This window comes from Protopterus annectens, chromosome 10.part0 (assembly GCF_019279795.1).
Source record: "Protopterus annectens isolate FY-2018-M chromosome 10.part0, PAN1.0, whole genome shotgun sequence".
Lineage (NCBI taxonomy): Eukaryota > Metazoa > Chordata > Ceratodontiformes > Protopteridae > Protopterus > Protopterus annectens.
This window is the reverse complement of record NC_056744.1, coordinates 285,842,164-285,869,184: the sequence shown is the minus strand read 5'-3', so window position 1 is coordinate 285,869,184 and position 27,021 is coordinate 285,842,164. Positions and strand designations below refer to the sequence as shown.

The 27,021-nt window shown below is 40.9% G+C and overlaps 1 protein-coding gene across 1 annotated transcript in view; it reads left to right on the top strand.

Moving 5' to 3' along the window:
- TMEM104 (transmembrane protein 104) overlaps window positions 1-27,021 on the top strand; it is a 1,389,603-nt gene that overhangs the window by 1,073,597 nt on the left and 288,985 nt on the right. Inside the window, exon 9 of the mRNA XM_044085161.1 lies at window positions 25,523-25,616. Within this exon, the coding sequence (XP_043941096.1) occupies window positions 25,523-25,616 (94 nt within the window). The remainder of the gene's footprint in view (window positions 1-25,522; window positions 25,617-27,021) is intronic.

The following is a 27,021-nucleotide window of genomic DNA, read 5'->3' as shown; positions in this document are numbered from 1 at the left end:
ATGTTTTAGAAATAAAAGAGTATGAATGGATACTTAGATTGGCGGCTGATTGTACACCAGGGTTGAACTCTGCTGTTGGTCTTAAACCTATTTTAATGAAGTTACAATGAATTAAATTGTACAGTTAGAAGTGTGCATACTTTATGTTATTTGTATTTTAAACTTTTAAATACTCTTATTGTTGTATTAATTTGTTTTCGTTTTTTTCGGTCATATGATGTTGGCTGCTGTCTTGTGACCGGGTATGCTGCTATTTAAAGCATGTTGCTTTGTAATGTTTTGTGTTCAGTATTGAAGAAGGGTTTTGCCCGAAAGCTTTGCTGTGTATAAAGTTTTTCGCTTAACGATTTGTGTTTTTCCTTTCCAGTCCCTACCAGGTCTTCTCAGCCCAAACCCAGGGGCAACAGACCACCAAGGCTACAGTCTCAGGGTACGCAGAGATCTAAACAATGGAGTGCTCCCCCCTCAAAAAGAGGGAGTGGTAAGCAACCCCCTTATGGAAAAAAAATCACAATGACTTGTCTATCATCCTTCCCGGCCATGCTCAAGTACTTGCACCCCTATGAGGAAAGCTCGCCCTGCATGCAAAAAACTGGATGTCCATTACCCAGGACCGATGGGTCCTAAACATTGTATCCCAGGGATACAGATTCTACTTCCACTCACTGCCAACCCCAAGCGGGTTGCCAGACCTTCCTCTAAACCAGTGGACAGAGGCTTGGAAGCAAGTACTTTCTCTTCTCAGTATCAGGGCTATTCAGCCTGTCCCAGTAGAGCAAAGAGGACAGGGTTTCTACTCGAGACTGTTCCTGGTGCCCAGAAAAGAGGGCTCTTGGCACCCTATCCTGGACCTGTCTATTCTCAACACCTTCCTGGTGGTCCCAAAATTCAAAATGCTTACACTACAACAGCTAATTCCTATGCTAGCCAAGGACTCCTGGCTAGTCACTCTAAACCTAAAAGAGGCTTATCTGCACATCCCCATAAGGGAATCTTGCAGGAAATATCTACATTTCAGGGCAGGCTCTATGCACTTATCAGTTCTCTGCACTTCCCTTTGGCTTATCTACTGCACCCAGGGTATTCACAAAGTGCCTGGCTCCAGCCATTGCATATTGCAGGCAGAGAAATATTCAAATTTATCCATACTTGGACGATTGCCTGATTCAGGCAGACAGTCAGGAATTGCTACTTCAGCACCTGGCATTTGTAAAGAGACTTCTAACTTCTCTGGGGTACACCATCAATGAAATAGAAATCACATCTGATGCCCAGCCAAAAGATTGTATTCATGGGAGCAAGCTTGAACACAACTTCCCAGATGGCATTTCTTACTCCAGAAAAGCAGGTTTGTTTGACGAATTATTTCAAACTAATGGCCACCAGAACCCAGCTGCCTGCAAGAAAAATACTGCAAGCCATGGCCTCATGCATTCTTCTAATTCCATATGCAAGACTGCATATGAGGAAACTTCAGTGGTACTTAAAAAGTCTCTGGTGCCAACATTCTCAGGACCTGGAAACAATTATTCCTATCATTCCTTGTCTAAGGGCAGAGTTCCTTTGGTGGGCAGAGGCTTGCAACCACAATAAGGGACTCCCTTTCATTCAACCCTCGCCACCCAAACCCTGACAACAGATGCATCAGACTATGCATGGGGGGCTCACATGGCTGACAAATGCATTCAAGGCAAATGGAGCCCAGGACAAATTCACCTACATATCAATGAAAAAGAAATGTTAGCTGTACAGAATGCTCTGACAGCCTTAAAAAACCTTATCCTTCTAGGACAACTCTTGATAAAGACAGACAACACCACAGTTATGTGGTACATAAACAACAGGAAGAACTCATTCCTACCCACTCTGCAGTTTAGCCAGGGCCCTGTGGAACATAGCCTTGAGCAACCAAGTGCACCTCCAAGCTCTATTCTTGCCAGGCAAACAAAATTCACTGGCAGATGACTTAAGCAGAAATCTACTGGACCCACATGAGTGGAAACTGGGACCCAACTCATTCAAACTTCTAACCCACAAGTAGGGAACACCAGAGGTGGACCTCTTTACCTCCCCCCAAAACCATCAATTGAGCAAATTTTGCACCATAAATCCCGACAGCCAAGCATGGAATGTGGATGCCCTATCCTTTACGTGGGAAAATCTCTCAATTTATGCCTTTCCCCCTCCACCCCTCCTCTCAAAAGTACTACTCAAGATCAAACAGGACAAACCAAAGACCATCTTTATTGCCCCGGATTGGCCCCACCAGCACTGGTACCCACTCCTATGCAATCTGGCAGCAGTGCAACCCTGGCACCTACAAAAGACCCTCTCCCTGCTGTCCCAGCAGGAGGAACAGATTTTTCATCCTCTGCTGCAAACCCTGAACCTTGCAGCCTGGCTTATTCCCTGAATACTCCACCAGCAACCCTCAGCAAACAGGTGCTGATCGTCATCCTTGAGGCCAGACAGCCTAGTACTAGGAAATCCTATTCAGAAAATTAGAAAAGATACTGTTCTTGGAGCCAGTCTCAAGGAAAGGACACAGCCGTGCCCACCTTACCTCAAATCCTAGATTACCTAGCAGAGCTTCTCCACAAAGGACTATCCTTTTCTTCTATTAAGATTTATGCCTTGGCCATCTCAGCTCATTATAATACTGAGCCACCTCTCTTTTCTCACCCTCTGGTCAAACAATTCTTGAGAGGAGCTAACAGTTTAAGACCCCTGAGGAGGGCGCCCACCCCTGCCTGGGACCTTAACTTTGTAGCTCACGCTTCCCCCTTTTGAGCCTGCTGCTACAGCACAGTTAAAATTCCTCTCTTGGAAAACAGCCTTACTTCTAGCCATCACTTCAGCAAGAAGAGTGTCTGAGTTACAGGCACTAATGGCTGTGGAACCCTTCATTATTTTCCATGCTGACAGGGTTTCCCTCAGGACTAACCCATCTTTTATGCCCAAAGTTGTATCCAATGTGGCTCTAAACCAATCCATCCATTTACCAACCTTTTTTCCCTAATCCTCAGAATAAAGGGGAAAAGGATCCTGCACTCCTTGGATGTGCACAGACAACTCAGGTTCTACCTTGACAGGACTAAGCCTTTCGGAAAATCTGACCAGCTGCTAGTCAGCTTTGCTACAGGGGCAGAAGGCAAGGCCATTTCAAAGCAAACCATTTCCAAATGGATAGCACACTGCATCCATTTCTGCTACTAGCACCATGGAAAACCTAACCCACAGGGGATCAGAACTCATTCCACTAGGGCTACCTCAGCCTCTACAGCATTTCTTAGAGGAGTCCCTACCAGGGACATCATGGAAGCTGCAACCTGGAGTTCTGTACACACCTTCACCAAGCATCACCACTTACCTGTCTTTTCTAAATCCAGAGCTGGATTTGCCACAGCAGTCTTACAAGGCCTGTTAGCCAGCCCTACTATTTCTTTACTGCCACCACCCTTCCTCAGCTTTGGGAACCAACCCAAGTGTGATGACTGCAACAGTGAAACACAAAGAACATAGTACATTTGTGTACACTTACCATAAATGTAGATGTTCGAGTGTATTCACTGTTGCAGTCCTGGTTATTCTCCCTCCAGCCCCCTGACTCTTCTATGCTTTCTACCTATCCTTCTTTTGGCCATATCTTATGGCTATGGTATTTGCCTTTTACTGGAGGTGTTTCAAACCATGTAATTGCTTCCTATTTTGAGGGCTCCTGACATCTGGGGCAAGAAAAACTGATGTAATGGCGTCGGCTGCATGTTTTATACCTCCTGATGACCTGACGTCATGGAAGAGGCGACAGCATCCGACACAGAAATCCCCAGACTCTGGTATTCGGGCTGACTGAGGGCTACCTGCAGGCAAATAACCCAAGTGTGATGACTGCAACAGTGAATACACTCAAACATCTACATTTATGGTAAGTGTACACAACTGTACTTTTTGAAAGACTTGTCCTTTACCTTTCAGACACTTGAACTCTTCTGAGAAGACTTCCTCTTGTACACAACTTATGATGAGCAACTTTACCTTTTTAACTTCACACACACTAGGAGATTTCTTGCATGTATGCTGTCCATGACTACTCAGCATCTGGTTGGACTTGCAGAAACTCTGAGTGATGAGACAACAGTGCTATGTTGCATTTATGTCTTGTCCAGGAAGAGACGCATTCAATTGGTCTTTTCTCAAAGCTAATGTGTAAACATATTTCAGAGATCAGTGAAGTAACCTCTTGGCGAATCTCAGGATCAGTGGTTGGCTCAGTGAGTTCAAACATGGAGTCATTGTCAAATGTTAGAGAAGGCTGAGACAACAGGAACTTTGGTCCCAAAAACCAGTGGGAATCTGCAAGCTTGGCAGCTGGTATTGACCTGGTGGCAAGATCCGCAGAATTCAACTCAGATGGAACATAATGCCACTGTTCAGGTTTGCTTGACATTCTTATACATTCCAGTCTGTTGGCTACATACACACAGAATCTTCAGATGGTGTTGTGTGTGTATCCCAAAATGATCTTACTGTCTGTGTAGAATTCAATAGCATCAATATCAATATCCGTGTCAGTTTGCAAGAATAAAAATCAATAACTGCAGCCAAACTTACACAAACCAACAACGTTTATTTAATAAAACAAAAAATGTAAGCGCTTTCATAACTGCAGCCAAACTAACCAACGTTTAATATAAAAAACATAAGCGCTTTCATGATAGTTAATATCGCTTCATCAGACCTATCGTGAAAGCACTTACATTTTTTTGTTTTATTAAATAAACATTGTTGGTTTGTGTAAGTTTGGCTGCAGTTATTGTTTTATTTATATATATTTTTTTCTGCGCTTTACTGTACCCTTAGCCGTTTTTTGTTCCTTTCAGTTTGCAAGAAGTCTGCAATTTCTGTAGCTAAAGTTTCCTCACACAACTCAAGTCTAGGGATCATGTTTTCAGCCCTTGGAGCCAGCTTGGCTTTTCCTAACACAAAGCCCACTCTTAGTTGTCCAAAAGAATCGACTACTTTAAGGTAGTTAACTACTGTAATAGCTTCTGTGTAGGCATCAGAGAAAATATGAAATCTCCTTTCTTCTACTATCAGTGAGGGAGCTAGGAGAATAACAGCTTGGAATGATAAGCTGTTCCAAGGCCTTAAGGGATTCTTTCCACTTCTCCCACCTTGGCTGTAAGTCTGTTGGTAATGGGGCATCCCAGTCTATAACAATTTCAGTGAGTTGTGGAAGTATAAATCTTCCTTGTACAGTGACCAGTGTCACAAAGCGGAAAGGGTCATACAGGCTATTCACAATTGAAAGAACCCCACACTTGGTGAATGGCTTTTCCATAGTTGATACCTGGAAGGTGAATGTGTCTGAATTCACATTCTAGTGTACACCAAAGCTTCCTTATGTGGGCAATTAGACTTTGGCTAGGTCCAGATTCTTTATGTCCAGTGCATGCTCTTTGGGATAGAAAGCCTTCATGACCTCACTGTTGTTATATACAATCTTGTGAAATAATAAAATAGCCTGTGACAAAAGCTGTAGGGTTCTTTTCAACAAATTATTGACTTCCTTGGCTTTCGGCAAGGACTTGAGGCCATCATCAACATAAAAGTCTCTTTCTGTGAGTTGTTGGGTGTGAAAACCAAACTCTTTTTCACCTTCCTTAGTTGCTGTTCTTAGTCTGTATTTTGCTACTGCTGGAGATATGCTATTACCAAAGACATGAACCCTCATATGGTACTCTGTGATGTCATCATTGAGATCATTGTTGCGATGGCATAGAAATCGGAGATAATTTCTGTGGTCTTCTTGAATAATGAAGCAGAGAAACATCTGTTGCATATTAGCCAGAACTGCACCTGGTTCCTTCCTGAACTGCACCAGCAATCTATTGAGGTTGTTGGTCAAATTAATGGGATGGGTAATACCAGCACTCTTCACCTTTTTTCAGTGATGGAGCGGGTTCTGCATGATTATTGTGCAATATCTTCTGCATGTATGTCACAAAGTGCTCTCTCATGTCATGTTTGTTTTTCATTGTCTTCCTGAGTAAGATAAACCTAGACATATCTTGCTCCCAGTTATTTTGGAAGAATATCTCTTGGACAGCGGAAGGGTAGAGGAGCTGTCCAACTATTGGAACTGTCCTTAACAAATCCATTGTCCATCAACTTGGTGAACTCCTCATCTCCAATAGAGAGAACTCCTCATCTCCAGCAGGTAGTCGGAAAAATTGTGTCACCAGGTCATCATAAGGTATGGTCTTACAACAGATATCCTCCTTCATGTTGCATTACAGCCTTAAGCTTGGATCAGGCTCATGCCTCACATGGTAGTGACAAGTACATCATTTTGCGTGGGAAACACGTCTGTTTTCTAATAGGTTTATCTTGCAGGAATTCATTTAGTAGATTCTTCATGTCTTGTAGGCATCACCAATTACTACCCAGCCCAAATCAAGTCTGTGGGCCTAAGGAGCGTCATTAGGTCCATTACACTGTTGGCACACTTTGTGAACTCTTGGGATGTTCCTGCCCAAAAGGATTATGATTTTAGCACTCTTGTCAAGAGGTGGATTGCAATCTGCTGTGTGCTTGAGATAGGATTGGTGATGTGCTTCTTCTGCAGTGGGAATCTCTCCCTTTTGTCTGGCAGCTAATCACATTCATTAAGCGTGGGAAGATGAAACTGTGTGTTCTCATATAGATAGGCACTCTCATAAATCTATACTCTTTTCTTCCTGAAGTCTGACCAGCACGTTTGCAGTGTACAAGAGTGGGATTCACCTTTAATGTTGAAGAGGTGAAGAAATTCTGGGCTTGCTAGTGATTGGTTGCTTTAGTCATCTAAGATAGCATACATTCTTTTTACCTTTTCTGGTTGTCCTGCAGGGAAAACCTTGACAAGACATATCTTAGTAAAAGATTTGCCACAAAGTCCATCTCCACATACCTCAGTGCACTTGAAGAACACAGGAGTGTTCTGCTGCTCGGCACTCTTCTTGCCATGACTCGGTGCGGGTTTAGAGTCACTAGTGGGTAGAAGCACCTGTTAGGATGAACCCGGGTGGTATTTGGTCATGTGCTTGTCGCTGTTACTTTCAAGACATTTAATAGCCATACAGTCTCTAGCAAAGTGTTCAGAAGATGCACAGCACCTATAGCAGATATAAAGGTCTTTCAGGAATGCCTTATGTTCTTCAAAGGGTTTCTCCTTAAATGTGCGGCACTTCCTTAAAGGATGCGGTTTTTTGTGAATGGGACACAGGCAGTTGGGATCACCAGATCTCTCTTCATTACTGGCAGTTGATGTACTGGGTGAAATTCCAGTTTTCCTGATGGAGACTGTCCTTCTCAGATCCTTGCACTTGTTGCTTGGAATTTCACACATTGCAGGCATTGCGGTAGATGTTCATCGTGCATACAGCTGCAGTAATCACAGATGGGTTCTCTGCCTTCAGGTGGTCCCTCGTTCGGCCGAATTCCAAAGTCTTGGTCCGGCGTCGGTTGTCATCGCTCTCTCTTCTGACGTCAGTGAGGCCAGAGTATATAAGACACAGCCGACGCCATGTTCTTCAGTCTTTTTTGCCACGCGGTGCCCGAAGCAGAAGCAGTTCGCAAGTGCCGGTCGGCCAGCTCCTAAATTACGAAAATTTTGGAAACCGAAGTCTTCATTAAAGCTAAGTACCCCGTTGGGGAAACTTTTCTTGCCTCAGACCGATGTCAGAAAAAGTTAATAATTGTATTTCTTGTGGGAAGCAAATACCGCATAAGGATTTCCATTCCCTCTGCATACCTTGTTTGGGCCCAGACCATGACGTCTCGGGCTGTCGCTTTTGCGCTACCTTCAATAAACGCACTATTAAGCGTCAGGCGGAGTTCGCCCAACACTACTTTGGTAAAGTTTTTGATTATAAAATGTCGTCGGACACTCCGACTACCGTTTTGTCCAAAAAAACGCAAGGAAAAGGACCGACACGCGAGGCCCGCGGTCCCCGCCGACACCATGCCAAAACAGGCTACACGTGGTCCGGTTCTCAGCGAGACGCCTTTGCAGTCCCTGACTACCGACGACACTCCTTTGGTGGTGTCCTCTATACCCGAGACCGCTGGGACCTCGGCCCTTTCCCAGACTACAACCACCGAAGCCTTTGCTAATGTTGAGCCTACTAATGTGGACAGGTCCACCTCCACCCATGGTGTCTTTAGGCCCTCATCTTCTTTTTCAATTAAGGCCTTTACAAAATCCAAAGCAGCCAGGCATCCCATGAGGCCTGTTGCACAGGGCCCATCTCCAGGTCCCATGCCTAAAAAACAGATGCTTAAAATGGCTGAGGATTTAATTACTCTTATCAGAGGTTCTCAACCCCCTCCAGACAAGAGACCCAGAGTGGAGGAAGATTCCCCCTCTTCTGATCAGGGATCCATTTTATCAGAACATTCTGATGCAGAGGAACACTCTTACTCTCCTTTTGAGGATTCGGATGCAGAACAGTCCATCCCTTCTATATCCCCTCCTGAGGATTTTTCCTTTGGGGAAACCTTGCACACCTTGAGGGAACACTTCCATTGGGAAGGCCAAGACTTTTCAGATTCCAAGAAAAGACTTAGGGAATTTCTTTTGTTACCTCAACACAGACCTCTGGCGATACCCCCTGTTTTGGACATACTTGATGATGTCTATTCGGAGGCTTGCCTTAACCCGGATTCTCTGCCTCCTGCACCAGTCAAACCTGATAGGTATTACAGAGTACCCAGCTCTCACCAATTTCTCTTCAAAAGCCATAATGCTGACCCTGAAACCATTTCACAAGGCCCCAAGGGATTGAAGGCCTCCACTGCCAAGAATCCACTTCCTGCAGAAAGGGAATCAAGATCTTTAGAAAGGTGGGGTAAAAAGGTATATACCTCAGCCACCCTAGCCATGAGGGCCTTAAATTGTCAGTTTCATATGCTTAAATATCAACAGTTCCTGTTATCACAATTAAGCAACAAAATGTCTCAACCTGAACAACCAGATTTAAAGGAGTTACAGGATATGATGCATAGTGCAGAGCAAGTGGGTAAACACACCTTACAATGTGGTTATGATGCCCTAGAGGCTTCAAGTAGAGTGGCTGCTACGGGATCAGTCATTCGCAGACATGCTTGGCTTAGAGAACAAAACTTGCCTGATCATGTGAAAGCTAAACTTCTAGATGCTCCTTTACAAAAGGATGTGCTGTTTGGTACTAATGCTGAGGAGATACTACGGAAAATGGAAGAAAAGCCAAATCCATGCAAACTGTCAAAACCTTTTCCAGGTCCAACCACCACGTTTTAGCAGAAATTGGCCTTCAAAAAAACTGGTCCTTTCCAGCCACTGACAAGCCCCAAAGAGGTAGATACAGACGCACAAGGGGCAGAGGGCAATCACAAGGATCATATAGAGGACGACAATGGCAAACTCCAGCGCCAAGAGGTGGCAAGGACAGTGCACAACAATACAGGAAGCAAACCCAATGACTCCCTCATTTCCATGCCAAGCACGTCTCAGCTGGCAGCACCTTTGGGAGGAAAGCTAGCATTATTTGCAAACAATTGGCATATTGTCACAACAGACAAATGGATCCTGGACATTATAAACAGAGGCTACAAATTTCATTTCCACACTCTTCCAAAATGAGAGGCATGCCAAACCTGCCACAGAATCAAAGGGCAGAGGCACAACTACAAATTTCAAAGCTCATAAGCATGAGAGCTATTCAAGAGGTACCCTCTCACGAACAAGGTCAAGGTTTTTATTCAAGACTTTTTCTGGTACCAAGGAAAGGAACCGACTGGAGACCCATTTTGGACTTATCCATCCTAAACACATTTCTACTCGTACCAAAATTCAAGATGCTCATATTACAGCAACTTCTTCCCATGCTGGGCAAGGAGTTTTGGCTGGTAACATTGGACCTCAAGGAGGCATACCTGCATGTCCCAATCAGACAAAGCTGCAGAAGATACCTCAGATTTCTTGCAGGTTCAATCCACTTTCAATTCTCTGCATTGCCCTTTGGCTTATCTACTGCGTCCAGAGTATTCACAAAGTGCCTGGCATCAGTGATTGCTTACTGCAGACTTCAAGGGATACATATTTACCCTTATTTGGACGACTGCCTGATCCAAGCAGACAGCAAACACATACTTCTGGAACATCTGACATATGTGACACGGCTATTGCATGCTCTGGGATACACAATCAACAAAGAGAAAACAAGGCTAACACCATCTCAGAAAATAACTTTCCTGGGTGCCAAATTGGACACAAACACCCAGATGGCCTATCTTATGCCAGAAAAACAGGGGCAACTATCTCAGTACTTCAAAATACTAGCAAAAAGTACCAGGCTTACTGCAAAGAAAATCCTGCAGGCTCTGGGATTCATGGCATCTTGCATTCTTTTAATCCCATGTGCAAAGCTGCATATGAGGAAACTTCAATGGTACCTAAAAAACCTTTGGTCTCAACACAGTCACAGTTTGGAAACAATAATACCAATAATCCCATGTTTGCAAAAGGAATTTCTATGGTGGGCCCAAGCATGTCAAGCAAACACAGGCCTCCCATTCTGCAAGCCTCAAGCAGAGCAAGTTATCACAACAGATGCCTCAGATTATGCTTGGGGGGGCGCACATGACGGACAGGTGCATCCAGGGCAAATGGTCCCAAAAAAAAAAGCACCTCCACATCAATCAAAAAGAAATGCTAGCAGTAATAAATGCAATTACAGCTTTCAAGGACTTCCTGCATCCAGGGCAATTACTGATAAGAACAGACAACACCACAGTAACGTGGTACATAAACAAATAAGGAGGAACACATTCATACCCCTTGTGCAGACTAGCCATGACCCTTTGGAACTTGGCTCTGGAATGGCAAATTGAACTTCAAGCACAGTACCTGCCAGGATTGGAAAACACGCTGGCAGACAAATTAAGCAGAAATATGACAGATCCACACGAATGGAAGTTACATCCGCAGGTGTTTGCAGAAATAACCCAAGTGTGGGGGAGGCCAGACATAGATCTTTTTGCCTCCCACAGGAATCATCAATTGGAAAAGTTTTGTTCAAGGACCTTTCATCCAAAGGCCTGGAGAGTGGACGCTCTTTCATTCAGTTGGACAGCATGGACAGTTTACGCATTCCCACCTCTGCTTCTTCTGCCCAAGGTACTTTTGAAAGCAAGAGCAGACAGACTGAAGATGATACTGATTGCTCCAGATTGGCCAAGGCAACACTGGTACCCATTGCTGAGGAGCCTAACACATACTCCTCCCTGGTCCCTGCCTCTAATGCCTCTTCTGCTGACTCAGCACAGTTACAAAACTCTCCACAGTCAGCTGAAAACACTCAATCTCGCTGCATGGAAAATTCCTTAACACCACAACAGACCCTACTCTCCAAGGAGGTGCAGGATGTCATTTTGGAGGCCAGAAGGCCATCTACTAGAAAAGCTTACTCCGCAAAATGGAAGCGGTTTTGTTCTTGGAATGCGAAAAAAGGCCAGGACCCTAGAAAACTGAACTTGCCTCAGGTATTACAGTATCTAGCTGAGCTGCTGAACAGTGGACTTTCATTTTCTTCCATAAAAATCCATGCCTCAGCTATTTCTGCAGAATACAACACGGATCCTCCTTTATTTTCTCACCCACTCTTACGACAGTTCCTCAGAGGGGCTAAGAATATTAGACCACCAAGGAAACAACCAATACCAGCCTGGGATCTTAATTACATACTAGAAAAATTAACATTGCCTCCTTTTGAACCAGCTGCCTCAACAGATTTGCAATATTTGTCCTGGAAAACTGCCTTCCTTCTGGCTATCACTTCAGCTCGTAGAGTTTCGGAATTACAGGCCCTCATGGAGGTGCAGCCCTTTCTCATTTTCCATCAGGACAGGGTTTCCCTTCGTACCAACCCATCATTTATGCCTAAAGTGGTATCTAGGGTAGCTTTAAATCAAGCCATACACCTTCCTACCTTTTACCCCAATCCTCAAAACAAAGGGGAAAGGCTGCTACATTCCTTAGACATCCATAGGCAGCTACGTTACTATTTGGACAGAACAAAGTCCTTCAGGAAATCAGAACAGCTCTTTGTGTCCTATGCTGTAGGGGCTCAAGGGAAGCCAGTTTCCAAGCAGACTATTTCAAAGTGGATAGGCCACTGCATACGGTTTTGTTATTCCCATCATGGGAAATCTGTTCCTACAGGTATCAGATCACACTCCACCAGGGCCACAGCTACTTCTACAGCCTTCCTCAGAGGAGTTCCTACCAAAGATATTCTGGAGGCAGCCACTTGGAGTTTTGTACATACCTTCACAAAACACTACCACCTGCCTTTATATTCCAGAACAAGAGCAGGCTTTGCCACTGCTGTTTTGCAGGGCATTCTGGCTCAACCCAGTTCCTCCTAGTACCTACCACCCTGTGCGTAGCTTTGGGACTCTACCCATCTGTGATTACTGCAGCTGTATGCACGATGAACATAGTACAGTTTTGTACCTACCATAAATGTAGATGTTCGAGTGCTAATACAGCTGCAGTACAGGTTTCCCTCCCTCCTTCCCCACTTGGTAAAGGCATGGGGCCTAACAACCTCTTCATACAACCTGACTGGGTTATCCTTCTGTGGTTTATTTGCTTGCTACCACTGATTTTGGATTATATTGCATTGCATGTATACGCATATAAGCATAATTTATGTATTGCCTCCTTCGGGGGGCACCTGACATCTGGGGCAAGAAAGACTGAAGAACATGGCGTCGGCTGTGTCTTATATACTCTGGCCTCACTGACGTCAGAAGAGAGAGCGACGACAACCGACGCCGGACCAAGACTTTGGAATTCGGCCGACCGAGGGACCGCCTGACGGCAGAGAACCCATCTGTGATTACTGCAGCTGTATTAGCACTCGAACATCTACATTTATGGTAGGTACAAAACTGTACTTTACTCAACTCTAAAAATGAGAAACTTGGGTCATTATTAGTTCTAGCCACCTTCCTGATAAATCCACAGAAAAAGGAGAAAGGTGGAAAACTGACCTAATGCAGTAGCTTGTACTCTGAACCCACCATAGTCCGCTCCTCTTGAAGGTGATAAGGCAATTTTAACACAATTGGATTCATGCCATAAGAGGTATCCAGGTAGCTGAGTCCTGGGACGTGTGGATCTAGCTTTCCTATTTCTAGTTCAATGAGTAGGTCACATAGTTTTTGAAGCTTGTGATTATGTCTGCCAGACAATCTTGGGAGGTCATGAAGCTTGTGATCATGACTTCCTAAGATTGTCTGGCAGAGATAATCACAAGCTTCATGACCTCCCAAGATTGTCTGGCAGAGATAAAGTTTCTTAAACAACGTAAGTTCAATGGCTTCAGGACTGCCATAGATTTACTCAAGTCACTCCCAAACAAGGTTAAGTCCTATTGCCAGTACCTCAGTATTGGGGGATTTGAGCCTCTGAGCCTGTTCTCAAGATTGAGGCCTAAGCCACTTGATTAGCACATCAAGCTCTCCCATAGACTGAATGTCCAGGTTCTTGATTACTGCTTATCTGGCATGTTCTGCTGCATTGAAGGAGGAAATGGTGTAGTGTATGGATTCAATCCAAACAATGGTTTTGAGTCTGGAGTTCTTGCAAGATGTGATGGCAGTAAAGGCTGCTTTGAGAGAAGTGCAGGAGTCATCCCAGGACGTTTTACTATGCCTTTATGACCTTCAGGAAGCTGAGAAGTGCACTGGCCAAATAATTCAATTATTTGAACTTTTCTTTTGGAAGGTATGACGTCTTTTGTCTGTTGCACTGGAGAACTGTATGCAGTGTCTATAACTGAAGACACATTTGCATCTCTGTTGCTGTGATCTAGGATAAACTGTAAAGTCTGCTTTGCAGGATCTTTTGAAGCTATCAAAATGGGATGAGACACTTCTTGCTCTTCCTCTTTGGCGGCTTGCTCCAGGATACTTAATTTTGCTACGGCTGTCGCTTCCTCTCTTTCCTTCTGGAGGACTTCTAACTGGACCTCTGCTTCTGCTTGTCTGTGAGCAGCTTCTGTGCGTGCTTGGGCAACTTGAGCTTTAAGAGCTGCTTCCTTTTTAATGTAGCAAGCTTGGGCTTTAGCTGCCTCTGCTCTGGCTCTAATCAATTGACTGCTTAAGGATGGTCTCTGGGAAAGGAATCTCACTAATTTGGATAACCACTTGGATCGTCTGGAAGAAGTAGAAGGGCAGGTTGCAGTTTCCTGCAGTTGTGAAATTCTGACATCTAGCCTAGATGTTGCTTGTAAGAATATGAGCTGTCTCTGTTGATCACTAATGGTAAAGTTTGTCAATTCTTGCAATGCTTCTTCATTGCGGGTACTTGACACGAAGGAAGAATATTTTTCAGAAAGTCTTTTGTAATTCCCTTAAGCCTTTTTGAGTCATGTGAGTGCATCACTGAGTTGCAGTGCATTATTGTTGGCTTCATCAGGGATGGGTATGCAGTAATCAGTTTTAATACATAGCTCTATCAAACCATCAGTTATTTCTTCCCTTTGAACATCATACGTTTCCATGCATTTCACAGATGGCTTGGTCTGGCATCTGGAGGCTTGCTCTGCTCCCTGCATATAAGTGTCCTGAGCAGCAATAGTTAGTGATTCATCACTTTTCTGTAGTGAGTCCATTTCTGCCAAATTCACAGGGGTTTTGGTGAAATGAAATATACAGCAATGTTATTCAGGCTATGACTGTGAGTCATGGCAGCTAAACGGTTAACAAAAAAAAGTCTTGTAGAATCCTCAGTCACTTATTTGTAAACATGCTGTGAAACTGCAGGGAGAAGTTCTGGAAGCTCCCATAATTAACACAGGCAGTGCTGCTGCTGTATAATACTTGCCCACAGACAAGTCCCTATTTTGAAGTGAACTTTACAACTTGCAAATAGAAAGCACATGAGATCACAATCTTGAAACATCAGGGAATATTGTTGGTTGCAGACAAATTCCTAACTTCACAATATAATCTGACACTTTAGCAAGGAATGTAGCTTGATACTAGGCACACAGCATGTGGATACACTTGGGTTAATGTTCCTCTAACTGATGATCCTTTCACAGCAGAGAATCCTTTTATACTCAGTTTCCAGCAGAAGGCAGAGGGGCCTACAAGACTATCTAGGTTGACTTCAGTGTAGGAGATCCTGCAGATGCTTACCAGGTCTTAACTTCAGTGAAGATTGTAGAAGTGTTTGCAAGGCTAAAAAGTTTTTACTATTCTGGCACCAATGTTGAATTATGCAAAAGTTAATTGTACTGAGACCCAGTCTGTGTGGATGGTACATCTCCTTGCTGCATGACAGAGATGACAGATAGCTTACTCGCCAAAATGCTGCTTGGTGGGCAGTACTAACTATCTAAGAACAGCAGGGGGCAGGAACATACCAAACACAAACAAAGGAAAACTGGTTGTAATTACAGCAGATAACGTAAATGAACAGAAAAAAAAGAAAGGCATAGCAACCCCCCCCCCCCCCACAACACACACTTTCTGTTCCTGATTTTGCTTCATAGTGCTGTCCCATCCATTGATTTGACATGTTACTGTGTTTCTCTGCTATTGATCAAGCAGCCATAGCTGTAAATGTCACAGGAAATAGTTAACAAAGAAACAATACTTATTTTACATTTCATTAACCACTTTATAACTTTTCACGATTCAGGTTGTTGTTAAAACATGAATACACCTGATTTCACTTTTACGGCACTTCACCCAGACAATGCTGATGCTTGGGTTTTGGAGGGTGGCCTAATGTTTAAGGTGTTGCACAAGGTGCGGAGTTCGAGTCTCACAAGGGATAACTGGCTAGGCTTAAAATGGCTTGCAAGTGCAGTTAGCTTAGTACTAATCTATGAACCTATGAACCTATAATTAGTTAAATTATGCCAATCCTCACAAGCACACATATCCACATGCATGCAAGCACACACACACACACACACACATATGCACACACTTTTATTTTTTATTTTAATTACTTTCAAAGATTAAGTGTTTCATAGCTCCTATTTTTGAAGCTATCTGTTGGCAATCAGCTCTGTCTCTCTGTCATGCACACAAAAACATACTCATATGGAAATACACACACATATAGATACACATATTTTTTTTTAAATGTACTTTATCATTTTAATTTCACGATTACTAATGTGCTGTTTAGCAACTGTAAAAAAATGGTGGCCAACTGCCTGAGCTTTCTGGCAGCTTAATTTGCTGACATGAAGCTGTGGACTGGTTTTTCAGCGGTCATTACCTGTATACTAACACCCTGCTGAAGTGCGTTCATTCTCCTGTCAAGCGATGTACTTGGTCACTCATTGTCTAAAGGCATCTTATCTTGTAGGTAGGCAGAAGGAGACACCAAACCACTCGATTGTTTAATAAAACCAAAAACAAGTAATGTGAAGCGCTTTTCGTCTGATCAAATGACCGGACTTCTTCAAACAAAATTAAACAACAGTTCTATTGTTTAAACTGTAAGTTGTAGTACAATATCGTTGTTTTGAATTACTAAGTGAAGGAATCTTGTGATTTTATGTAGTAGGATTTTAACTGACTTGTATGTTGGTGCAACACCATGTTATTGATTCACTAAATACGTGATGTAGGGCTGTAATATTTAGGTTAGTATTATTCTTAATTTAATTTTTTTATTCCATTGTTTTTGGACTTTGAATCATGTAAATTTATTGTAGTACTTGCACACTGTGTTATACATATAGTTGTATACATCTTTAAAACTTCTATACCTTTTAGAAGGTTTATTTGTTTAGTTAAGTTGCTAATTACTAGGGAATGTATGGGCATACTTCATTGGTTAATTTATTATAGAGGAGGGAAATGGAAATGTCTTTTAAACACTAGAACTGTTGTTTAATTTTGTCTGAAGAAGTCCGGTCATTTGATCGGATGAAAAGCACTTCACACTCCTTGTTTTTGGTTTTATTAATCATTTGACTGGTTTGGTGCCTCCTTCTGCCTTTATTTTTGGTTTTAGTTGTTTTGCCTGTTCTTCAAGTTTATCTTGTAGGTAGGGAAATATTCAGACTTGATGGGCTAAGCATCTGTATCTACCATCATTGGCCATTTCTGTTTTTCCTGCATGCAGCTATCTATATATTAATAACATGACATCAGAAGACCTGAAATATTTTGTACAGTAAAGTTTAGGGGAAAAAGGTTAATCTTTTTGTACACTTCGTATTATTTCTTTAGTAGGCAAGCTGTGTTCAGCATCATATTATAAATTAATTGCTTAGATTTTTGGTTAATATAGGCAGTCCCAAAGCAGTTTTATGACTTATTTAGGAAAGATAATTCTCAAGCATTACTTATATAACCCTATTTATAAAAGATGAAAAAGATCATGCAGTACACCAGAGTCATCACTCTACTTAGTCTAAAATGTTGATTTATGGTTTGATTTTGATGCATAACATGCATCTGAAATGTGTTTAATAGTCTTATCTGGTCAATAACACCTAGTTAAATAATGCACTTGACTCCAGTGAGAAAATTATTATTGATTTGTTTCATAAATTTGGTACTTGCATCCTAGAAGAAAAATGACTACAAATTGCATGTTTTATCTTGTATTCCATTTTTGAGGTTTTGAAACACTGCAAACATTTCAGTCTAGATTTATTATGTGATATTGAAGTTCAGCATGGAAGATAAAGTGCAATTGTAGAAAAGCCCATATGTGAAGTCTCTGAAGAGTCCCTGCTGTAACCATTCCTTAATTTTCAATTTACAGTAAATCTGCAACTTTTCCATTTACCACTCTGCTCCCAGGTTTTGCCACCTTGAGAAACAAGCATCTCTTCATCCTTACAATGACAGTTTGTCTCAGCTGCTCATATTTGCTTGTCCTTACCTGTCTTGGCTGCCAGATGGTTTCAAGTTTCCACCACCCTTTTTGAGAAGAAGTTCATTGTTTTATTTGTAAAGCGTTTTATTTTTATCTTGAAATCATGGTCATAGTATGAAAGGAAATGAGTCAAGCAGCACAATAATAGGTAATCATTTTATGTTTCTAAATAATAATGTTATTTTCTGGCCTTCCATCCCCTGTCTAGCTGAGCAGATCTATGATGTAAGCAAATTATAAGTTTACACTGCCATCCCTGCTATTCAGTTGTATATGTACCTTTATTTCTTCCTCAGTAATTCCACCTTTATGCTGTAATTGTTGAGTGTGTGTGTGTGTGTGTGTGTGTGTGTGTGTGTGTGTGTGTGTGTGTGTGTGTGTATCACTATGTGCTATTTCATTTCACTGCTTGCAAGTGTTACAACACAGTCTCACCTTTTGACTTTAGTTTTTTTTTTTACATTGTCCGAAAGAAGTTCAACTTTGTCTGTGTGATCTTGTTGGAGGAAACTAATTATGCATAATTATGCACAGAGTTATAAGGGTTGAAGCATCATATTCCTACACAGCTTCTAAAAGAAGTCATTGTGAAGGAGATGCTTGGTGAATAGTTTATTTGTTTGAAGAGGTTCTGAGCTTTTGAAGTACATACAACATTTTCTGTGTTGTTATTTTTACAGTTTTCTTTTACTGTTAAAAAATTACAAAATTATATATCTGAAAGGTTACAGTTCCTGTTCTGCAGCACACTAGATATCAAATGTAGAATAGTTCTAGTTCAGCTTACTGAAAATTTCTTTATGGAGCATAAGTACCTCATTTTTCTTTACTCTTTCCCAATGTGTTTGTATTTTGCATCTTTAAGCCTTATTGAGAAGATTTGCCATTTGTCTTTATTAATTTTTGATTTTGTACAGTCAACTTATTTCTTTAAGGTAAAGGCAACTGAATATATTGTGTTTTGCAGCCGAGACCTTCAGTTCTATATCAGCAATCATTGTCTGCTTTGTGTCCTTTCTGTATCCCACTCTCCAAATTAGAGAACGCCATGCCACTTTGCCTGCAAGCTTTATCATACTTATTCATATATACTAGCACTTCGGATGATAATCTTTTTGTTCTATTCCCCTTCCCTATTGCCAAGTCTCATCTCAAAGTGTGCTTCATTTTCCTTGCATGCATTTCCTGCTGCTGAATGGTGGCCCTTTTACAAATTCTAAGTAGCACTATGGCTGCCTATGAGAAGTACGAGACCCAATCCTGACAATCCTAATATTGCAGGAAGGCTTTGTTTCTCTGCACTGTCATGCCCCTCCTATTTATATATACACACTCCAAATTTGCTGTACTTTGTACCTTGGGGAATAGTCTGAGATGTCACAACCTCCGACTTTGTATCTGTTTTTCACATTTACACTTGAAAGAAGTATTGCAGGTCATCAAACAGACAATTGCCGTTTGTAAATTAAATTTCAGATAAACTGCCACTGAGAGGCTCATCCATACCTCTCAACTGTCCAGATTTTAGCAGAATGCCCAGATTTTTGCTTCATGCTTTTGGCCTATTGCTCATAAAATTTGTGGTTTCCTGGCAAATCACTGAAGATTGAAATATCGAAATAATGTCATGAATTTGAGTTTCAGACTTCATTTCCTTTAGAAAATGCATGCTAAGACAAATGCTGTTATTCCAGCAACTTTCCAAGTCTATAAGAGCAATATTTAAAATCTGTCTCTATTTTTTGGCCCATTATTTTAGGCTTTGTCCAGATTTTTTGTGCTGAGAGGTTGCGAGGTATGGGCTTAACCGTGGGGAATTTCATTTCATGGAGCATGGTTTTAACAGCCGGCTAGTGCATTAATTAGGAGAAATATTCATAGTGAAACTACATCTGCAGTGCAGTTTCTGGGCAACAGTTTGATTGGTATTTGGTCACTTCATCCTTAGCTTTTTAGTTGAGGTCTCTTTGGTGAGTAATGCTGAAATATAACTTACTCTGAGATTTGAGGACATTGGAGTTTCTTTTAAGTTGTGGGTACGGGAGATCTCCCCTTGCATGAATGAGGGCGGGCTTTGCCTTATTACAACAGTCTAGTAGTAGAAAGGTTGTGTAAGCTAACCTTTGCACAAAGCCTAGGTAGCGCATAAACTGTACATCTACTCTTGGCAGATTCTCTTTCCTCAGAGTCTTTCATGCCAGTACTAACAGCTGTATCTTCTACAGTTATGCTCCAGCAGTCTAGTTTGCAGATGGGCTGTCCCAGTTACCTTTGCTCATAGACATCCTTCTCCATCTCTTGTCAGATATATTTATTGTCCAAGTTTAAGCAGACTGCACTTTCTTTTTCATTTTTTAGTGCACTATGAATGCTGCTAACGTCCTTGAGCTCTGCTTTTTGTAATATTCAGATACAGTACTTAAACCATTTGTACAGTGACTTCAAATTTTCCTGCAGTAATACTTAACTTCTCTTTCTCTCCTCTTTGTCCTTTCACTAGACCTTCTGTTCCGTAATTTTGGTTTGCAGACAACGTCACTAAAGGGAGCTCATTGACTAACTCTAGAAGACTAATCCCCTCACTCAAATGTGACCTGCAAATTAAAAGTGACTGTAGGGTAACCTTGTAATGCTAAATATGTGTATTTCAATGGAATCATTTTACAACTGGATATACCTAGGATACTTCCCTCTCTGTGAACCCATTTTAATATTTTGTATTCTCAGCAACACTGAGCATATTTGTTGACCCTCCCTTTTTACTGTCAGTAAACTGACCCCCACTTAACACTTCACTGCATACCCCTAGGAAAAGCAGCATTTCTCTCTCCATCTTTATTTTCACCTTTTGTTCTCTAAAAAAGTAGAAGTAGTCACCAGCCGTCCTTACAATACTATACTCTTAACATAAAATTTGATGACAGGAGGCTTGGCCCTGCTCCATTTGCCACAGTATATTCGGGCTAACTCCATCCCACACCACCCATATATTCTACATTTATAGTCTTTATCCCCACCTTCACTACCTCTTCATAACCTATAATATTAACTTCCCTTCTTACTCCATTTTCTCAAACTGCCAAGCACAAAATCTAATCACATCACTTCCCAGCCGTTCCTTTTCAGATAACTATAGCTCTATGCCTGACATATAAAGCTATGTCCAACCCAGAATTAATGGACATGCTCCACCTCAGTAAATCTAAATCCCTTAGAGCCACGCGCTAGAGGGACTTGAACCTCAGCACAGAAATAAATAGAACATGCTGGGGGGATAGATTCATAACCCAGAGGCTCCCTTCGCTCTGGAATAGAATTCCAATTCATGTTAGGCAGAGCACCTCACTGACTCTCTTCAAGAAGAATCTTGATGAGTGGATGGGGGATCGTAGGTTTGTCCCGGGGATTACTTCTGTGTTACTATTAGACAGAGGCACAGTAAACTAAACTTTAAAAAGGGCATAGTATACTCAAATCAAGGGGTGGCGTATGCCAAACACAATCGGGCTAGGCTTATAAATGCCCCAGGGCAGATAGCCTAGTATGAACCTATGAACTACTATGACTGCTCCATATCTAACCTTCCTCCTCCTTTCTTTAGTACCATATCTCACAACTTATCACTATGCATACTGTCAATGTGAACTAGCCTCCTTTACCTCAGCCACCCCTAAAACATAAAATAACATACTCCAGCTTGCCTATTTCTTCATATCTCTACCAATCATCCCTCACTGACTGTTTTAAAATAAAGCATACATGGCTGAATCACTATTCTCAAACTTAACACTGAAGTAATAAAGGGATATATATGCTTATCCTCTTCTCACTAAATTTCTACAATATTAAAACTTGGAGGTGACATCCACCCCAATCCTGGACCTATTTAAGCCATTAGACCCCAGACCTCAAGTAGTTTATCCCCAAATTATACACCGTGTATCCACATAGGCCTGACTAGTCCACCATTCTCCAAATATCCTAATTGCAACCGAACCCTGGTTGAAACAAAAAAAAAATGAGGAAATCCTACCACCAGGTTTCAATTTCCTCAAGCTAGATAGAAAAAAAGTAGGAGGGATAGCCATAATTTACAAAACACACTTGAATTAGCCCCCACTATACTGACATACACCAATCTGATTATGCTGAATTACTAATAACATTCCTCAAGCTGAACTCTCACAAAAGAATTGTCATTACAGGTTAATATATTCCCACAGGAAACAATGCATCTACCCTAGATAGCATGCTCTACTGGATCTCCCCAACATATCTCAGGAAACTGTCATCCTAGGCAAAGTTAACTTTAATGGGATTGCCTTAAGCTATAGCAACCAAACAAATATCATTCAACAGTATGGCTTTACTCAACAAATGAATTCCCCTACAAGATATAACAAACATGCTTCAAAGGAAACTACCTGGGACTGGATATTTGAATCACTACTATAAAAGTATTCATCCTATGGGAAATATCTAACTCTTTAATTGACCAAATTCCCATCTATATAATTAGACAACAAACCCATATACTGTTTAAACACCAATACAATGAAGTTAGAAAGTGAACCAGTCTTCATACTAAAACCTTTATCAATACCATGGATTAATACAACCGAAATATACTCAAAAATGTTCCCTTGGACAACACAGTCTCTGAATTAAATAAGACCTTCTTAAAGAATCAAAGCCAAAGCTGTTCCTTGGCTCTCCAAAAATACAAAACTGCTAATAAAAAAGAGACAAAGCTTGGAAAAGTTATCTGAAAAGAAAAACACTCTCCTACATTCAAGAACTCAGACAAGTAAAAAAATCAGACTAAATATAGCATAAGACTAGGCAAAAAAATCCTTTTATACCAAACTCCAAGGCAAATATAAATCATACCCAAAAACTTTGTGGTCATCAGTTAACTTACTCAAACCAGGCAAAATCACACAACCTACTCCCAGCTACAATAAACAAAAAGAAAGTATTGGCTCAATTTTCAACTCTCACTTTATTCAAATGGTAGCCTCACTAATTAAAAAACTTCTACTCCCAACAACCTAGCTCCACCAACCAAAACAACTAACATGGCCAACTCTGTCTCCATTAAGTCAATCCTCAACTCTGTTATCAAAAATCTCCTTCAAAAACTAAAACCCACCATTGTAGCTTCTGAAAAGTTCATGCCAGAATGCATTAATATTGCTGCAGATGCAATATAATATCCAGTATCGATTCTAATAAACCAGTACTGAAAACCATGTCCCACAACTGTGGAAAAGTCCTTCATCATAACCTTGCATAAGGGGGCCTGCTCCACACTGGCACCTCCAACTGCTGACCCATTGTTACTATGTCACCTCTTTCAAAATTCCTGAAAGGTGCATCTACTCCCAGCTTCTTAACTTATCAAAGGCCTTCAGTACTGTCAGTCACCAAAAACTCCTTCTCAAGTTTTCATCATTAGGCATCACTGACTCTACCCTCATTTGGTTCCATAGGTATTTGACAAGCAGGAAAAAGGCTGTTAAATGGGACAGTGACCATTCTTCCTCCTGCTTACCCATATCCCTTTATGTGCCTTGAGGTTCAGTCCTAGGCACCTTACTGTTCAACCTGTTTAAAAGATACTTGCATACTTCACCCAGCCATGCCACAATAGTTCAATATGCTGATGGCTCTCCAGTTGTATGTACTACTAAATACGTCTTTACTCTCCAGCAACATGCACAACATCCATGCTCTTCTGTTGAAACATGGCTGGAAAACTTACAACACTGTCTCAATACCTAGAAAACAAAACTGAGGTTGTTCATCCCAAAAGAGTACATCACCCACAAAGAACTGTTCTAGAACCTCTAAGAACAAGACAGTAGTTGAACTGGTAGCATAAACCAAACTGCTAGGAGTTACTGAAGACAACCAAGAGTAATTCAGCCACCACATTCTGAAAGTAGTTAAAAAAAAAAAAGTAACAAAAACTAGTTGGTCTGTGCTGAGCTAATTTCCTTTCAGATACAGCCAAGGAGAGAATTGCTTTTGCCTGTCTACTCAGAACCCACCCATATGTCGCCAGTTTTGACCACTGTAAGCTTTGTAGTAGCTCTCAAACTCCAACAATATTATAACACATTTGTGAAATTTACTACTAATCTGCCCCATAGGACACACTATAGCTCAGCACTCTTAACTGGCTAGAGCTCACATGTACACTTGTCTACACACAACTGCTGACAATCCTTAAGCTGCTCAGTAAACCAGAACAGTGCCCAAGCCTTGACTCACTCATTCTCTCATACAGCCCGTAGCAGAAATCTTCATTCTGGGGACCAACTATTACTTATGATTTTTTTAAATCTAAAACTACAGCATGTGATACTATATACTCCATCTTTGTTGCTAGGAAGTGGCATGGTCTTCCACTCTCACTAAGACAAATGGAAAACTTAAATTCCGTCAAAAATCAACTTAAACAACATCTTGTGCATACCACCAAACACAAAGCACCAGTGGAGGAAATAAAGCTCAGTCCTTTCTTTGGAATCCAATTTAATGACAAAAACCACGACAAGTCAATCCAGCTTAGCAAGGTACACCAAAAAACGAACTTCAAAGCACTAACGCTATGTCTCCACACTTGCGTTTTCATTTAGTAACTTCCTCAGATGCAAATGAATACTAGTTCAAAAGCTCACCTTACTTTATATACAAACATTAATTGAATAATTTTATACAATCAAGTTTAATTGGTACTCATTACATCTTGTGCATACTTGGTTCTGCTGTTGTGAAGCTCCTGGCTAAGAATTTACTTTAATGGTCTGTAGCGCTTCAGTATGCATCATATCTTATGTAATGGAGCCTACATTTTTTTCTAAATATTTTATACAGTATCATGCCATGACTCCTAATCAGAATATTGTGCAATGATTTTATTTCCGAACAGACTATTTTTTTTGTCTGCTGAGTATGTTTTTATATTAGCTAGTTATATTAATATTGTTATTCAAAGTCAAATATCAGTAAATAAAATAAATGAATAAATATTCTAAGTGCATCTGAACATCCTGTGTAATGCTGTGCAATGTTTCTGTCAAAATAGCTGCGTTAAAGAAAAATTTAATGTGTCTCTGACTTGGTGAGTCCTGACAACACAAGCATCTAATAAAAGTCTGTTGATTAACTGAATTTCATTCTTGTCTGATATAGGTGCAGAGTATGTACAGCTGTAGCTTTATGATACAGCAGTTAGTGTTACTGACTCATGTTTCTCTATTTCTGTTCCTCACTGGGATGCATGTTTACCAGTTTCCTCCCATGCCCAAAAAACATGCTGTAGTTGAAATAGCAGCTAATTGCTGGAATAAGTTTCACATTTTCGTTCCCCAGAACAGATAAGGAGGGTATCAGAGAATGAATAAAGCTAGCTGTGCTGATGGTGACCCCAGCCTGATCTATACGTCTGCAGCTGCATCAATGGGACAACATATATGAAACTATGCATAATGACCGGTAACATGAAATGAACAGTTTTAGAAGACTTCGTCTTGATCTTACATGATTTTCTTTCTATTAATATTGCAGACTATATTTATTCTTTTCCTGGGGCCATTTACATTTTTCAATGCTCAGAAGACAAAGTACCTCCAGATCATCACATCTTTAATGCGATGGATAGGTAAGAGATGTTTTTAAATGCTTGGATGAAAGATTTTTCTGTTTGACATACTGAGTACTCACATTTCAGGAATTCATAACTAACTAGTCAGCTACATAACTGCAATGGAAAAAGTAGAATTTCAGCCACTAGCATAATGACAAACTCTAGGCAAACCGTCCTTAAAGGATAGAAAATGGCCTTCTCAGGCTGCCTAAATAATAGAAAAAAAAGATAAGAACATGACTGGCAAAAAGCGCCAGAAAGCTGCATAACTGATGCAGACCTCTGCAAACCTCTATAATGCAAATCATTATGGGGCATAACTGTGCATGGATATAAGATTGTCTAGTGCATGTATGAGCACAGGTAGAAAAGCAAAGTGGCTTACTAGTTAGCCTACAAAAGCCGAAAATAAAGCCAGCGATATGGATTTTTCCTTCATGGGAATTGTCTGTATACTTTTTTGAGCCATTTGGACAGGAGAGAGAAGCCTGCAGTCATGTCTTGATACAAACACTGTTGTGTGGAACATAAGCATATTTTAAACGCTTTGAGTATGAACACTGCATCTGCCTGCTTGAAGTACAACCAGTTACAATATAGATATAGCTCTTTTTATTTTTATAGCTGAGTAAATTAAAACAACGTTCTTTTTTTTTGGAGTCAGTCCGGAGTTTAAATTTGTGTTTGTTTAAGCCTAAACACTTAAACAATAGAATAAGCAATAAAACACCAAAGCCGCAACATGAAATTACAGTAATGATTAAAAATAATAAAATATGTTGGTAGGAATAAAAGCTGTTCTACATGGGTATTTTTGAACTGCAAGTCTAAAAATGTGTGACATCAGAGAACCATTGAAGGAGGTCAATGTGGAACATTCCCTGAACTGCCCTAGTATTACATTCCAAACATGCAGACTTGATAGGAAAATGATCTGTTACCAGATGTTTCAGGCCACATATTGGTAACAAGTGATGGTCCCCTGATGGAGTGCAATACTCTAGGTAGGCAATAAGTAGCAGCTGTCTCCTTCAGGTAAAAAATATTACATGTCATGCTGGGAAAAAAAATAAAATAACAGTAAGATTTTAAATTATATAAAATCAAATGAGAAACTATTGCTGGCTGTACTCTGTGTATTATCATGTATTGTAAAGCATAAGAATGTAACTACACTGCCGAGTTATATATTGGCTGCAACCAGTTATTTTCACTGTCCAGAAACACAAGGTAGTAGTCATTTCAGTAGTAGTCATGGACACAATTCCCAAAATATTGTTTTATTATCTACAGATCTTCTAGGGTCTAGAATTAATTTTGACCTCATTATAGCAGATACTAACAACATTTTGCAGAATGGCAGTTGATTTCTAGTTTATTTAGCTATACATTTCTACATATATCATTTATAATGAAGAAC